Consider the following 12007-nt stretch of genomic DNA (forward strand, 5'->3'; position numbering starts at 1 on the left):
TAAAACTGAAACAAGAACTTTTAGGTGTTTAGCTCAACACTCAGCTCCTCTTTACAAATCATTGAATATACAAAGAATATTTCAAAACTGTGTATTTTTTTGAAAGCAGATGACCTCTGAACCCCTGATTTCGCCGATGACCTCATGGCAAACACTCAGACTGAAGGAGCAAAAACTTTTCACCTTTTTTTATTATAATAATAATAAAACACATACGCACTCTGATGTTCATAAAGTATTCATCAGTTTACACTCATGCATCACCGGAATTCTTTATATTTTACAAATTATACTAAAATCCCAACAGCTTAAAATCTTAAAAACCAACTCAGAAGAACATTCTACTTTATTTCAAAACAAAACAAAAAAAAGGCATTGATACAGATCTTTATACAGGAAATCTGACAAGAATAAAAGAAAGTACAAGTTAACCTCCGGCTCCCCTGGCCCCTGTTTCAGCAGTTCAGTAGTGATTACCCTTCCGTGGGGGCGAGTTCCAAACCGCCGAGCTGGTGCGTTTGAAGTAGCGAGGTTTGGTCTTGTAGAAGATGTTCTCAAGTTTTGGGGGTTCAATGTCTCCAAAGAATGAGTCCAAATCTGGAGGGTTGAAGTACTGTTTCATGATGATCTGCTGCAGGTTGTGACCTTGAAGGGAGAAGAGAGAAATGTTACATTAACTCACATAACATAAACACAAAAAGCTCAAGATCGAGAACAAACAAAACTCCACATTCAGGTGAAGTCATAAAAGGCTGGTGCAGACCTTCTGCCCATGAGGGGATTGGTTTCCTTGGCGCCGACTCGTCATCAGTAGAGTCGTCGCTGTTTTGGTCCATCCCATAATCTTCGGGATTCTTGCTCACGGGTTTGTTGCCGCCCTTTGGAGTGATGCTGTACGACTGTGGAGACGGTCGCTGCGCAGGGAGACAACGCCACTGGTGAGAAAACACCCAAACAAGAAACAGGAGACGTCTTAAAGTGTGACAAACCACCTGCTTACCTCCATATCCACCGTCACGTTTAGTCCGCCGCCTTTGCCCACAGGCGTGTGCATCACAGAGCGCTGAGAGGATTCAGAGGGACGATGGTGTGTGTCAGCATGTTAATCACCATTCAGCACGTTTTCATTCATGCTTAATAGAACTGGTTTGACTGCTTCATCACAGACGCACACTTACCTCAATGTCCACTGTCACATTCAGAGCAGCGGCCTTGCTTGCAGACGCCTTCGTTTCAAAAAGAAAAAATGGAATCAGTTCAGCTTTAACATCACCCAAAGGGAATTCACCTGAGCGTCTGGTTCACTTTTACTGACACCAAACTGTTAAATGTTATTTTTGCCGTCTGCTCACCTCAGCCGCACGTTTAGCAGCAGCTTCTCTGTCTTGAGCAGCTTTCTCCTCTGCAGCCATACGCTGCAGCAGCACCTCCTCCTGGTGAAGCAAAGAAACACAGTGAGGAGCTGCTCAAAGTAGGATTTGGTTCCATTTGAAAAAGTCAGAGTGGGATATTTTCAATGCAGAGCTACCAGAGTTATGGTATACACCCTAAAATATTGTGTTGTGTGTTTTAAGTTTCTGCTGCCTCTACATCAGCTTCAGCATTGCTCACCTGTCTCCTTCTCTCTTCAAGCTCTTTCCTCTTCTCGTCCAGTTCTCTCTGCTGCTTCTCCCGTGCTGCTCTCTCCAGCTCCCGTTGCAGAGTGATAGCCTTCAATCTTTCCACTCGCTCCCTGTAAAAACACACAGTCATTAAAGTAAAGGTCTAACTTCTGGACTAATCTACCATCAACACGACACAGTGACATCATCAGATCAGAGACAGTCAGAGACCTTTCAGCAGCAGCCATTCGCTCTCTCTCCAGCTCCTTCTCCCGCTCGCGCTCCTGCTCCCTCTTCAGCTCCAGAGCTCTGCGCGCCTCGGCCAGTTTGCGAGCTCGCTCTTCCTCCTCCATCTTCCTCTTGGCCAGCAACTCCTGCTGCCTCTTCTCTTCCTCCTTTGGATTAAAAAAAATGGACAGAATGAAGTGAAGTTGCCTTCACCTACAGAGAGCTGAATCTAAGTGATGTGATGGCGGCTGATTTCTTACCGCCTGCTGGAGCTTCTTCTTCTTAATCTCTTCTTCCAGTTTCCGCCTCTGCTCCACCTCCTCCTGGCGCTTCATGACCACCTTCTTCTTTGCCTTCTCCTCTGCCAGGCGGAGCTGTGAGGAACGGAAACAACGCCAATGACCATCAAGCCAACAGAGTCCTGTTATTGTCCGACAGCGTCTGAGCCATCAAATTTAAACGCACTTACTTTGTCATTTTTCTCGTCAAGGTGAGCCATTTTCTGCTCAATCTTCTTTTTCTTCTCCTCCTCCCTCTGCTCCTCCTTTACTTTGGCCTCGTTCACTCTCCTCATTCGCTCATCCCGCTTCCTGGAACATAAACAAAATACATCAATCAGCATCAGATCCTGGACACTCCCAGTTGCGTTCAGGGTTCATGTCACAATCGGCGTTTACCTTCTCAGCTCATCTTGCTTCTTCTTCTTATCCTCCTCCATTTTCTTCATCCTCTCTTCTTCTTGCTCTTGCTTCTTTTTAAGAGCTTCCAGTTTTAGGAGTTCCTTTTGCTGTGTGAGGGAAGTGGGTTCAGTTAGGAGGCTGCATGTTGGCGTGCGAGTGTATGAACGCACAAACAAACAACGACGGCACAGTGTGAAATGCACCACACCAGTGAAGCTGTTAGACCAAGCAAACATCCACCCGGACACAATCAGTCTCTTCAGTGTTGTTAAGAAGTGGTGTTCACACTATAGTGCACCCAGTGATGTGAAAGTTAAACATTATAGAGTCCTTTTACCAACCACAGGCCAGGTGTTATTAAATTATTTGTGTCGCAGTTGCAAAGTGTGTCCAAATTGGGAGAAACGGTTCAAATAAACTGGGAGGTAAATGTATCTAGGCGTCTTTGCACGACTGAGCGAAACACTAACGTTAGCTGAACCTAAGCTATGAAACAGCATGAAGCACTGCTCATATATATATGAGAGAGAGAGAGAGAGAGAGAGAGAGAGAGAGAAGGCGAGAGCTAGAGCGAGAGAGCACCGATGGACATTTCATTAGGTGGCCCAGCAGGACATTAGAGCACCAAAGGCCAGTGCAGTGAGGGTCGTTACACTTACCACCACACCAGAGCTCGGCTGGGGGAGAAGAGAAGGAGCCAAACAAGAAAAGAAATAAATCAAGATGGCATTCCAGTCCAGACATGAACCGGGGCAACAATCGCTACCCTGCACCCTACATTTCTGTCCCTCGACCATAAACACACCCCAGAGTCTCCACTGCCAACTGTATTTCAAAGTGTCCCCGTGTGTTTAAAAGCCCCGAAATGTGACAAACGGATCGTCTCCTGCCCCGTCCATGTCGGGAAATACGATGCACCACATATTTCACACACTAATGACTGTTTGAATAATGCTCTCCTCCTCTCCTGAGCAGCTCTGAGGCGTCTCACCTTGGTGTTGACCTTCACTGGAGTGGCATATTTGATGAAGGACTTCACCACTGCGGTGCGGCCCAGAGAACACGGGGTCATCATCAGCATCTGATTCTTCTGGACGGTGTGCAGGAAGGATTTCATGTGGGGTCTGATTGCCTAATTATCAGAACAATAACAATCACTACCGACCACATGGTTAAGAAACTCTGGACTCGTCATATCTACTCAATCTATTCCACAATTTCATGAAGCACCCGACCAGGTGTTGCACTCACACTTTGGCTTTTCTTGGGTGGGGAGACTCTCTTAGTGGGACTTTCCTCGACGGTGTCCGGCGCTTTACGTTTGGTACTCTGGCGTGACCTGAAGACGCGAAGAGAGAGAGAGAGAGAGAGAGAGAGAGAGAGAGAGAGAGAGACACAACTCTTGTTTCAGGCTGAACATTTACTCATGAGGCCATCTGTGCTGACAGCTGAGAGGACAAAGACCACACGGCTCTCAAGGACCAAATCATTACTCAAGAACTCTATAACTAACCGCTCACCTGGACTGAGAAGGTTGTTTCTTTACAGCCGCAACTGTAAACACAAATAAAAAAAATACTTTTAATAACTGTAGCACACAATTCACCCACGCTGCACTACAAACCAAACCTAATGTAGATTTTAAAAGAGCGGCTAATAAAGACGCCCTTACCTGATCTATTGCTTGAGGCGCTTCCTTTATTATTGCTGCTAAACAAGGCGGGCGGTGCCAGCGTTGGAGAGTTTGCCGCCACGGAGCGAGTGACACGTCCGATAGAGCGGTGTGTGCTCACCACCTGCAGACACAACGAGAGCTGGTCAACAACTCAAACGGTTCATCGTCTACTTAAACTGTGACATAGAATATGATGACATTCACCTCTGGACTGTCTTCAAGTTCCTCAAATTCAGCGTTGATGTCGGGCTCTGCTGCTTGCATCCTACAGGGACAAGACAGAAAGTTGGATTCATCTCCAGTCACATGCGGGGAGAGGTGAGACAACTAAATGACAATATTGTGCGGAGAGATCAACGCATTAAAAACAATTTAAACCATTACTCACGGTTCTCCATCATCTTCCTCAACTGAGTCCATGCAGGCGTCTTCTGTCATGAGGAAGGAACATTCGCATCAAAAACCACAACCAGATGTTAACGTTTTTCAAAGCAGAGACATTACAGCTCACTCCTCACCGCTAACGTTGCTGCTGCACGTGGAGTTGCCCAAGCGCGTCGCCTTATTCTTGAGCATGGAGCGCCTCGACGCTCGCCGAACGGACTCCTGGGTCATGCTGTGCCGCAGTCCAGCCAGGGAGTGACGCAGCTTGAGGGAGCAGCGCACCGAGCTCCTCCGGGAGCTCCGAGCGGCGCCGGCGATCTCGATCTTAGCAGCTGTCCGACCGGGAGAGGCCTCGGGATACTGAGCCTGCTCTGCAGACAAGCGGTCCAACGACGAGATGCTCACCGCGATCTCAGGTAAGACCAACTTAGGCGGAGACGGGGGCTTGCTCGGCGCCTCGACTGGCTCTTCCTTGACTTCTGTGCTGGGAGCAGTCTGATGTTTGTCAGCCTCTTCCTCCTCCTCCTCAGTCATCACCGGCTTCTTATTCTGCACCACTCTCTGTTCAGGTGTGCAGCTGCCGTGAGGCAACTGGCTTTCATCTGCTGCCTCCTCCGGCTTGGCCTTTCTGTTGTTGCGCGCGCTCCGCTTAGGCTGCTGGATGTCCTCAGAGGTGGACGCCTCAGGAACAGCTTCTTCTTCAGCAATGTGGTTCAGAGATTTCACTGAGGAGCGACGGAGGTTGCTGCGCCTTCCCTTTGAAAACCTGAAACAGGGATTTATTGTGTTACAGAAGTTTTATATCGTTTCAACAAATGGGTGGAAAAAAGAACCTTTACAGAAACCAACCGTCGCTTGGTTGGATTTTCTTCTTGGCGTCCCAAAGAGACGCGCTTCCTGCGACTGTTCTTTTTCTGGGATGGAGTTTTTGGCATCAATTCCGGTTCAGCACTAAAATCCCTGAATAGAAAACAACAGAAATACAACATTTCTAGCAATCTCTCCTTTCTAAAACACAAGACAGTATAAGGAAGCAGTGCTCTGATCAGCAAATGATGGATTGCATAAACAGGACGTACCTTGAGAACATACGGTTGGCCTCCTGCTGGATCTCTTCCAGCCAAACCATGTGCACATTATCAATGTCACTGATGAAGTCGTTCGTCTTCTCATCAAACATTTGCATGAGGGTCCGCACAGATGCAAGTACGGAATTCATGGTGGCTGCCTGTGGGAGAGGCTGCGGTGTTAAATCAACCTGAATACCTGAAGTTCATCCAAGCAGTAAGGAGCGTCGACTAAAACACAGTGAGTCATGAAAGCACACACACACACAAAACCATGCCAAGTACAATGACTGCCTCTATTTAGTTTTTTATCCAAAACTATAAGAGGGGTATGTAAATGGAACATTCTTCTTCATTAATCCAGAAATTGATAAACTATTGAAATAAAGGATTCATTATTGTAGATTTATTTTCCCCCTCTGCCTCCTGTGAGTGTAAATTGAACCCCACTGAGCTTTTAAACTGTTGTGGAAAGACAAGGCAGTACATCTGATCACACATCTCTGACATTTGACACCGTGTTGTTGTTGATTGAAGAAGTGAATGATGGATTTATCAATAATGACAATAATCATTCTTGGCAGCCTTAAATGTGATGTCACAAAATGTCTTCAATCGACTTGATGAAAGCAGACAGCTACATGATCTTCCTCTTCACAATAGCACGACTCTAATAACAAAAACAATGTGTGACTTTGTCTGTTTTAAATTAAATACCAGGAAAACTTTGCAAAATCGGACATGACTAACAAATGTAACAGTGTGTGCAGCATCACACATTTAGTCCATGCGTTTGTGCTGAAGGAAGCATATAACAACGTGATCGATTAAAGACCATTTAGTGCAGTTTAACATGAAGTTCTATAATAGATAAAGTTATAAGGTTATAGACACTCGAGTAGTTACAATGTGAACACAGCTTTCATCGATTGAATAGCATGCTGCAATTAACTTGGCCAGTACCTATGGTCGATCGAAAACAATCACTTCCACGACTACAAATGAAAAAAACATTGATATTTAATCATTTTGGTGAGCGAAAGATGTTTTATTTGCAGCGTTTGTGAAATATCTTCAGAAAACAAACAATGCTAACCAGTCAGCTTAGCTAACACCGATAATGTTTTTGTCATGCAGAAAAAATCGAACAATACCTTTAATATCCGCCTTTCAGGAGAGAATCCAATGCTCGCTGCTCCACTGATATTCAAGCTAAATATGTAGCATAGTGCTGTGATATTAAATCTGCTAAAATAATGGAGTTAGCGTCTTCCTTTCGAGTTCGAGTCTTTGCGAGCTATGCCCACCCTAGCGTCACCCGCCTGCCCGCTGAAACCGTTTAACTCGTTCAAAACTCCACTGGCCAATCACGAGGCCGCGCTCAAAGGGGCGTCGCTCGATGCGTGATACCGACACTCCGCGAGGGCGGAGCTCACAGTCAGACCGATAGACGCAATAGACTCAAATAACGCACTCGTATCTTGGGGCGGAGTCACAGTGTTGCTCGGAATTTAAATCAACCAATCGGTTTCCGGCAGGATTTCCAGCGTTCCGCCCAGGAAATACAACCGCAGGCAGTACACAGACACATGGCTTCTGCTTTCTACTGCTGGTGATACGAACAATTACAAATAGATATTACAAAAGTATCTTGAAATACATTTATGGTAGGACAAGGAAGGGGATTGACCTGTTAGTCCCTACTCCTCACAGGTCATTTATTAAAGTTTGCTCACTTTAAGCCACAGTGATGACACATGTAAACAATGGAGGGAAATGTAAACCAGCTTCGCATGTAATGTCAACAATTTTATTAGAGAATAATACATTTACAAGTCATAAATTCCTTGGTTTTATAGTGTCATACAGAAAAAAGTAGTTAGTGAACTATAAATAATATCCCACTACAATCCAAGAGTTGTTTGCTACAGGTTATCTTGTGCATCAAAATGAGGAAAAGCTGGAAAATCAAATATGGAATTGTTTTCCTGAGCATAGATTTGGTTATAGGCAACAACACTGACGACCTGTTCCCCTGCTTTGTGGAGTTAAATATCCATACAATATAGCAGAAGCTTAGATATAAACAGGTCTTGGCTACCATACAGTGTGTTTTGAGAAATATTGAGATGGTTCAAAGGTCACTGGTCACTGGCACCCATCTCAGACAGGCCAGCAGGGAAATGATGACTCCTGTTTACAAATACACCCAGGCGCTTGAGGAAATGTCACTGGCTGCCCTGAAAATGCAAAGGAATACACAAGTACAAGTTAATTCATAGTTGAGTGCTACATATTTATAAAAGGCTGCAATAGTAACACTTTAGTCATGAAACCTCATACTGCAGGGCATAGCATTTGTTGGCTTCTTTATTACCTGTAATGAGAGGAATCTTGGTCCCAGAAGCCTTCAGGACAACCTGTAACTCAAAGGGCTTGGTGTTCATGGCCCCACTTGCTTGCTCCCGCAGTATAATGCAGACTTCTTCTCCCCTCAGCAGCCAGTCCATCTTCCTGCCTAGGTAGCTCACTCCTCGGATGCGGAGCTCATTTATGCAACTGGGAAGATGTGGGGAGAAGACCAGACAGTCCTTCTGAACTCTGGATGTAAGAGTAAAAAAAACACCTGAATCATTGCTTTTGTGCATTCAAAGGGGTGTTTTTCAGTGTGCTGGTTGAAGGTTTAATAACAGACCTGAATCCAGTATAACCGAACAGCACAGCTTGCAGAAAGCCTCCCATACCCGTGAGAAAGTTGACAGCACCGGAGCCATCGGATGATTCACTCCATACCTGTGAGCAGAGGTCATCACACATTCAGTTGATATAAAGAGGCGTGTGTGTGTTTTTATAGGGGTGGCTGAGTCAAAGTGGCACCTGGAACGGTCCCTGGATGTTGTTAAAGCACTTCTCAAGTAAACGCTGAGCTCTCTCTGCCTCTCCAAGCTCCAGCCAGCCAATTGCAAACATACCCTACGAACAGATGCAATGTGAATGAGTAACTGGCATTGGTGCACAAACTGATTACCAAAGACACAGAAGCAACAGTGGATCTTCAATGATTGTCCTTGTATAAACTCAACCAACTTAAACTGAGTGTAACACAATATCTGTCTTACCCATGTCATAGCTGGACCTTGAGGGTCTGTTACCGGCTCATAAGCTTCCAGGTCATTTCTTCTGACCTCAGGCGATAGTTGCAATCCAAGAGGATAGCTCAACATTACTGCGTCGGCCTGCTTCACAGGATGACCTGTAACAGGTCAGCAACAGTTTCACATCAGGTTACTGACTAGACCTCTTATGTATGTCACTCTCAGAAAGTTCTCAAAGATGTACCTTTGATATAGCCATCATACTCTGGATGGTACTGGGATACTTCATCAAAAGGTATTTTGAGGTGTTTGGCCACTTCTTGCCATTCTTTTGGTGCAGGATACTGGAGGAGCTCAGCCAATTCCACAGCAAACTGGAGACTGACAAATAAGAAACATTTTGTATTACCGGTATTTGTATTTAAGAAATATGGAGAACAATGTTCAAGTACTAATACCAGTACCTGAATTTGGCTACTGTGTTTGTGTAAACACAGTTGTTGACATTACGATAATACTCATCAGGTGGCATGACACCTGAACGGCACAAAGGGAAATAATTCACGACTAGACACATGTCAGAAGTCTGTCTGATGTCAGGTAAGTTTTTCCATCTGTAGATAGGTCACAGACTTTGATTGTGCTTAATCTACTCAGTTGATCTCATCTCCAGGTAAAAGTACTGCCTGTCTGTCCCGGCTGGTCTTTACCTAAGAGGTTGTAGTTCTGGGCCTGATGGTTCCAGGTTACCCTGGAAACCCAGTAGTCAGCCACACCCCAAATCACCTCGCTGCCCTGGCCCTCTGTGAACATGGACAGATCCTGCAACAGTCGAGGAGCACAGCTATGAAAGGCCATCAGGCACAGTGAAACGATATGACAGCAGGTGGCGATAAAGGCTTACCTCAGTGAGGTAGAGATAATGCTGGAAGGCTAAGGTGACATCGCCATTGATGTGAATCTCTTGATGTCCATAAATGTCCTCTGGGCACACCTCTCTGCCCGACACAGCACTTTCCCATGGGAACTTTAGTCCCTGTACACATAGAATTATTTCGTCCCAGTTTCATTGTCTCTTACAATAGGGAAAATTGCACAAATACAACATCAAAAGTATCTCCCTCCCTGCTATAATGGCCCTGTAATCATACCTTGTAGCCCTGCTTTTGGGCGTTGTCTTTGGCACCATCAGTAGTCCGCACCCTGTATTCCAGCACAGCTCGAGCTAGCTTGGGGTAGAAAAGAGCAATGCCAGGATACACCCAGATGTCCTGTCACAGGAAGATACATATATTCTATACAAAGCAATAAACAATTACAATGGACATGGCTGGGAATTAAATATCATCAAGACTCACCTGGTCCCAGAAAACATGGCCCCAGTAGTCCTGATCGTCCCCACCATTAGACAGCCCACCCGGACTGACCCCACCAAAAGCCCTGGAAGCATTATGTAAGGAAGGGAAGGCACTGAGCAGGTAGAACAAGCAGCCAATCAGAGCCTTACTGAGAGGCTCTGACCCAACCAGCTCGATGGAGCTCTCCAGCCAAAGCTCTTTCCAGGATTGCTCATGAGAAGGACGCAGGGTACCAGAGGACATCAGATTCAAACCTTCATCAAAACTGGCCTCTGCACTCTCTGAGGTGTTAGCTGCAACCAGGATGAAGCCCCAGCGAGTCTTGGTTTGTCCTGAGAGCAGAGTCAGAATTGGTGGTATGGGGGTCCAGATGAGGTGAACAGTGGGAACGGGGCCCCCTGGGATCTCGGCAGCGGTGGTCTGTCCTTGTATGTGTCTGAAGGAGACAGTAATACACAATGTAACCCAGTAGTCAAAAAGGGTTTAAGCAGGAGCGCGTGTGTTATTGTTAATATTACCTCCCTCCCTTGTAATCAGGGGCCGCCGCAAACACGATGTCTTGGCTCTCAGGTGTGAATGTACTGAGCAGGTTTACAGTGATTGGCTCCTCCGATGTCCCTTCACGCGCCAACATGATCTCCATTACCATCAAGTTGGGACAGTGTCGGTGTGTGTACAGAGACTGTGAGGCTGTCATACTGGCTGTGCTCAGAGTGTGAGTGAACACACCTGGACAAGGAGAGGACACACAGATCAAGCTTCACAGAAGAAACCAGACGAATGTGTGTGTGTGTGTGTGTGTGTGTGTGTGTGTGTGTGTGTGTGTGTGTGTGTGTGGCACCATGGCGGAGAATACTGCACCTATGTGTGTGTCCAGACTGTAGGTGTGCACGGTGGGCTCCTCTGTATCCGGGGTGACGGTGACGGCGAGTGGACAGGGGATGTCAGCTCGGTGACAACGCCCCCCCTCCCCGTTATAGACTCCGCCCATGTGCATGATGTTGTTGTACACTCTCCATCCCAAAAGCCCGTTGGCCATCGGAGGCAGGAAGCGGTGGTCATGGGGCATCGCATGGGTGGAGAAGATGTACGGGTCGGATTCACAGGCCATGGTCAGTCAGTCTGTACTGAAAGGGATATGGAAGGGAACTTTTCACAAGTCACCAACTTGACACACAATATTATTCATAGTTTCCAATGTGACACATACACACACACATCAGTTTCCAATGTGACACACACACACAGACACACTAATGTTATCAACATTTTGGATACATCTGTTATGCAGGTAAGGCCTCCTGCATGATGACAAAGAGTAAACATTGTTAACAAAAGTCAACATTGAGCTAAAATCACCTTTGATGTCTGCTCTACAAAGGGAGCGTTTCAGTGTCACGTGAGGAGGTCCGAACATCAAAGCAGAGAAACAACAAAGTCATGGAAAAAAAACCTGCACAAGTCCACAGCACCGCTCGGTCTGCGCCGTTAACCTCCCGACAGCTTATGTGTTCGAATTCATGCCTCAGGTCAAGACGAGGAACTCAAATGTTGACGCGGCAAATGGATCCAAGTTCAAGTGTCGAATATCACAACTGTATGAGGCCAGTAAATCTGTGCGCTGCACGGAAAACCTGGACGAGCTCTGGGTCTGTGGAAAACGTGTCATGGAATTTATGTGCAGGATTGAACCGGTTTCATCTGGAGCTATTGAGCGCACAATGTTGGATAGAACGACATTTCTCCATTAATTGATGTATATATTAATTAATAATGAATTAATTGTATATGTATTTTATTATATAACTTTTATTTAATTTTAAACAGATATTTATTCATTTTATTTATTATTGTAAATCTGACAATTTTAATATTATGTACAATTTTATCTTGTAAATGAATTAATTCTATGCATATAT

General features: G+C 45.6%; 2 protein-coding genes across 5 annotated transcripts; both read right to left on the bottom strand.

Annotated features, from left to right (window-relative positions):
• Positions 1-173: 173 nt before the first annotated feature.
• incenp (inner centromere protein) lies at positions 174-6979 on the bottom strand. Of its 3 annotated transcripts, none has more exons than XM_076140748.1 (21): positions 6790-6979; positions 5648-5796; positions 5418-5528; positions 4703-5334; positions 4573-4612; positions 4389-4449; positions 4182-4305; positions 4030-4063; positions 3761-3848; positions 3501-3641; positions 3169-3186; positions 2507-2616; positions 2299-2419; positions 2090-2203; positions 1833-1996; positions 1612-1732; positions 1353-1433; positions 1179-1226; positions 1001-1063; positions 764-914; positions 174-645 (listed from the first exon to the last, which is right to left on the bottom strand). In XM_076140748.1, exons 2-21 carry the CDS (start codon positions 5785-5787, stop codon positions 464-466), a joined length of 2544 nt encoding a protein of 847 aa, XP_075996863.1. In that variant the 5' UTR covers positions 5788-5796; positions 6790-6979; the 3' UTR covers positions 174-463. The 3 variants fall into 3 exon arrangements, with proteins under 3 accessions (XP_075996863.1, XP_075996862.1, XP_075996864.1); XM_076140747.1 differs by having other exon boundaries at positions 4573-4615; XM_076140749.1 differs by lacking the exon at positions 3169-3186 and having other exon boundaries at positions 4573-4615; positions 6790-6978.
• Positions 6980-7441: 462 nt separating this feature from the next.
• Positions 7442-11772, bottom strand: pgghg (protein-glucosylgalactosylhydroxylysine glucosidase). Of its 2 annotated transcripts, none has more exons than XM_076140778.1 (14): positions 11542-11772; positions 10950-11215; positions 10607-10817; positions 10089-10524; positions 9882-10001; positions 9635-9766; positions 9441-9552; positions 9195-9267; positions 8975-9111; positions 8755-8888; positions 8513-8608; positions 8331-8428; positions 8013-8236; positions 7442-7875 (listed from the first exon to the last, which is right to left on the bottom strand). In XM_076140778.1, exons 2-14 carry the CDS (start codon positions 11197-11199, stop codon positions 7799-7801), a joined length of 2100 nt encoding a protein of 699 aa, XP_075996893.1. In that variant the 5' UTR covers positions 11200-11215; positions 11542-11772; the 3' UTR covers positions 7442-7798. The 2 variants fall into 2 exon arrangements, with proteins under 2 accessions (XP_075996893.1, XP_075996892.1); XM_076140777.1 differs by having other exon boundaries at positions 11448-11772.
• Between the last annotated feature and the right edge of the window lie 235 nt (positions 11773-12007).

Source organism: Genypterus blacodes, unplaced genomic scaffold (assembly GCF_046128005.1).
Source record: "Genypterus blacodes isolate CSIRO-AG114 ecotype Tasmania unplaced genomic scaffold, CSIRO-AGI_Gbla_v1 ptg000015l_1, whole genome shotgun sequence".
Taxonomy (NCBI): domain Eukaryota; kingdom Metazoa; phylum Chordata; class Actinopteri; order Ophidiiformes; family Ophidiidae; genus Genypterus; species Genypterus blacodes.

What these genes read in the sequence shown, in the direction of transcription:
- pgghg (XM_076140778.1), bottom strand. Translation starts at nt 11,199, where the DNA reads ATGGCCTGTGAATCCGACCCGTACATCTTCTCCACCCATGCGATGCCC. An exon ending in CAGTCTGGACACACACATAG is followed by an intron (nt 10,818 to 10,949) that starts GTGCAGTATTCT and finishes CTCCTTGTCCAG; the next exon opens with GTGTGTTCACTCACACTCTG. An exon ending in AAGGTCCAGCTATGACATGG is followed by an intron (nt 8,609 to 8,754) that starts GTAAGACAGATA and finishes ATCTGTTCGTAG; the next exon opens with GGTATGTTTGCAATTGGCTG.
- incenp (XM_076140747.1), bottom strand. Translation starts at nt 5,787, where the DNA reads ATGAATTCCGTACTTGCATCTGTGCGGACCCTCATGCAAATGTTTGAT. An exon ending in TTGAAGAGAGAAGGAGACAG is followed by an intron (nt 1,434 to 1,611) that starts GTGAGCAATGCT and finishes TTGCTTCACCAG; the next exon opens with GAGGAGGTGCTGCTGCAGCG. An exon ending in ACGTGACGGTGGATATGGAG is followed by an intron (nt 915 to 1,000) that starts GTAAGCAGGTGG and finishes CTCCCTGCGCAG; the next exon opens with CGACCGTCTCCACAGTCGTA.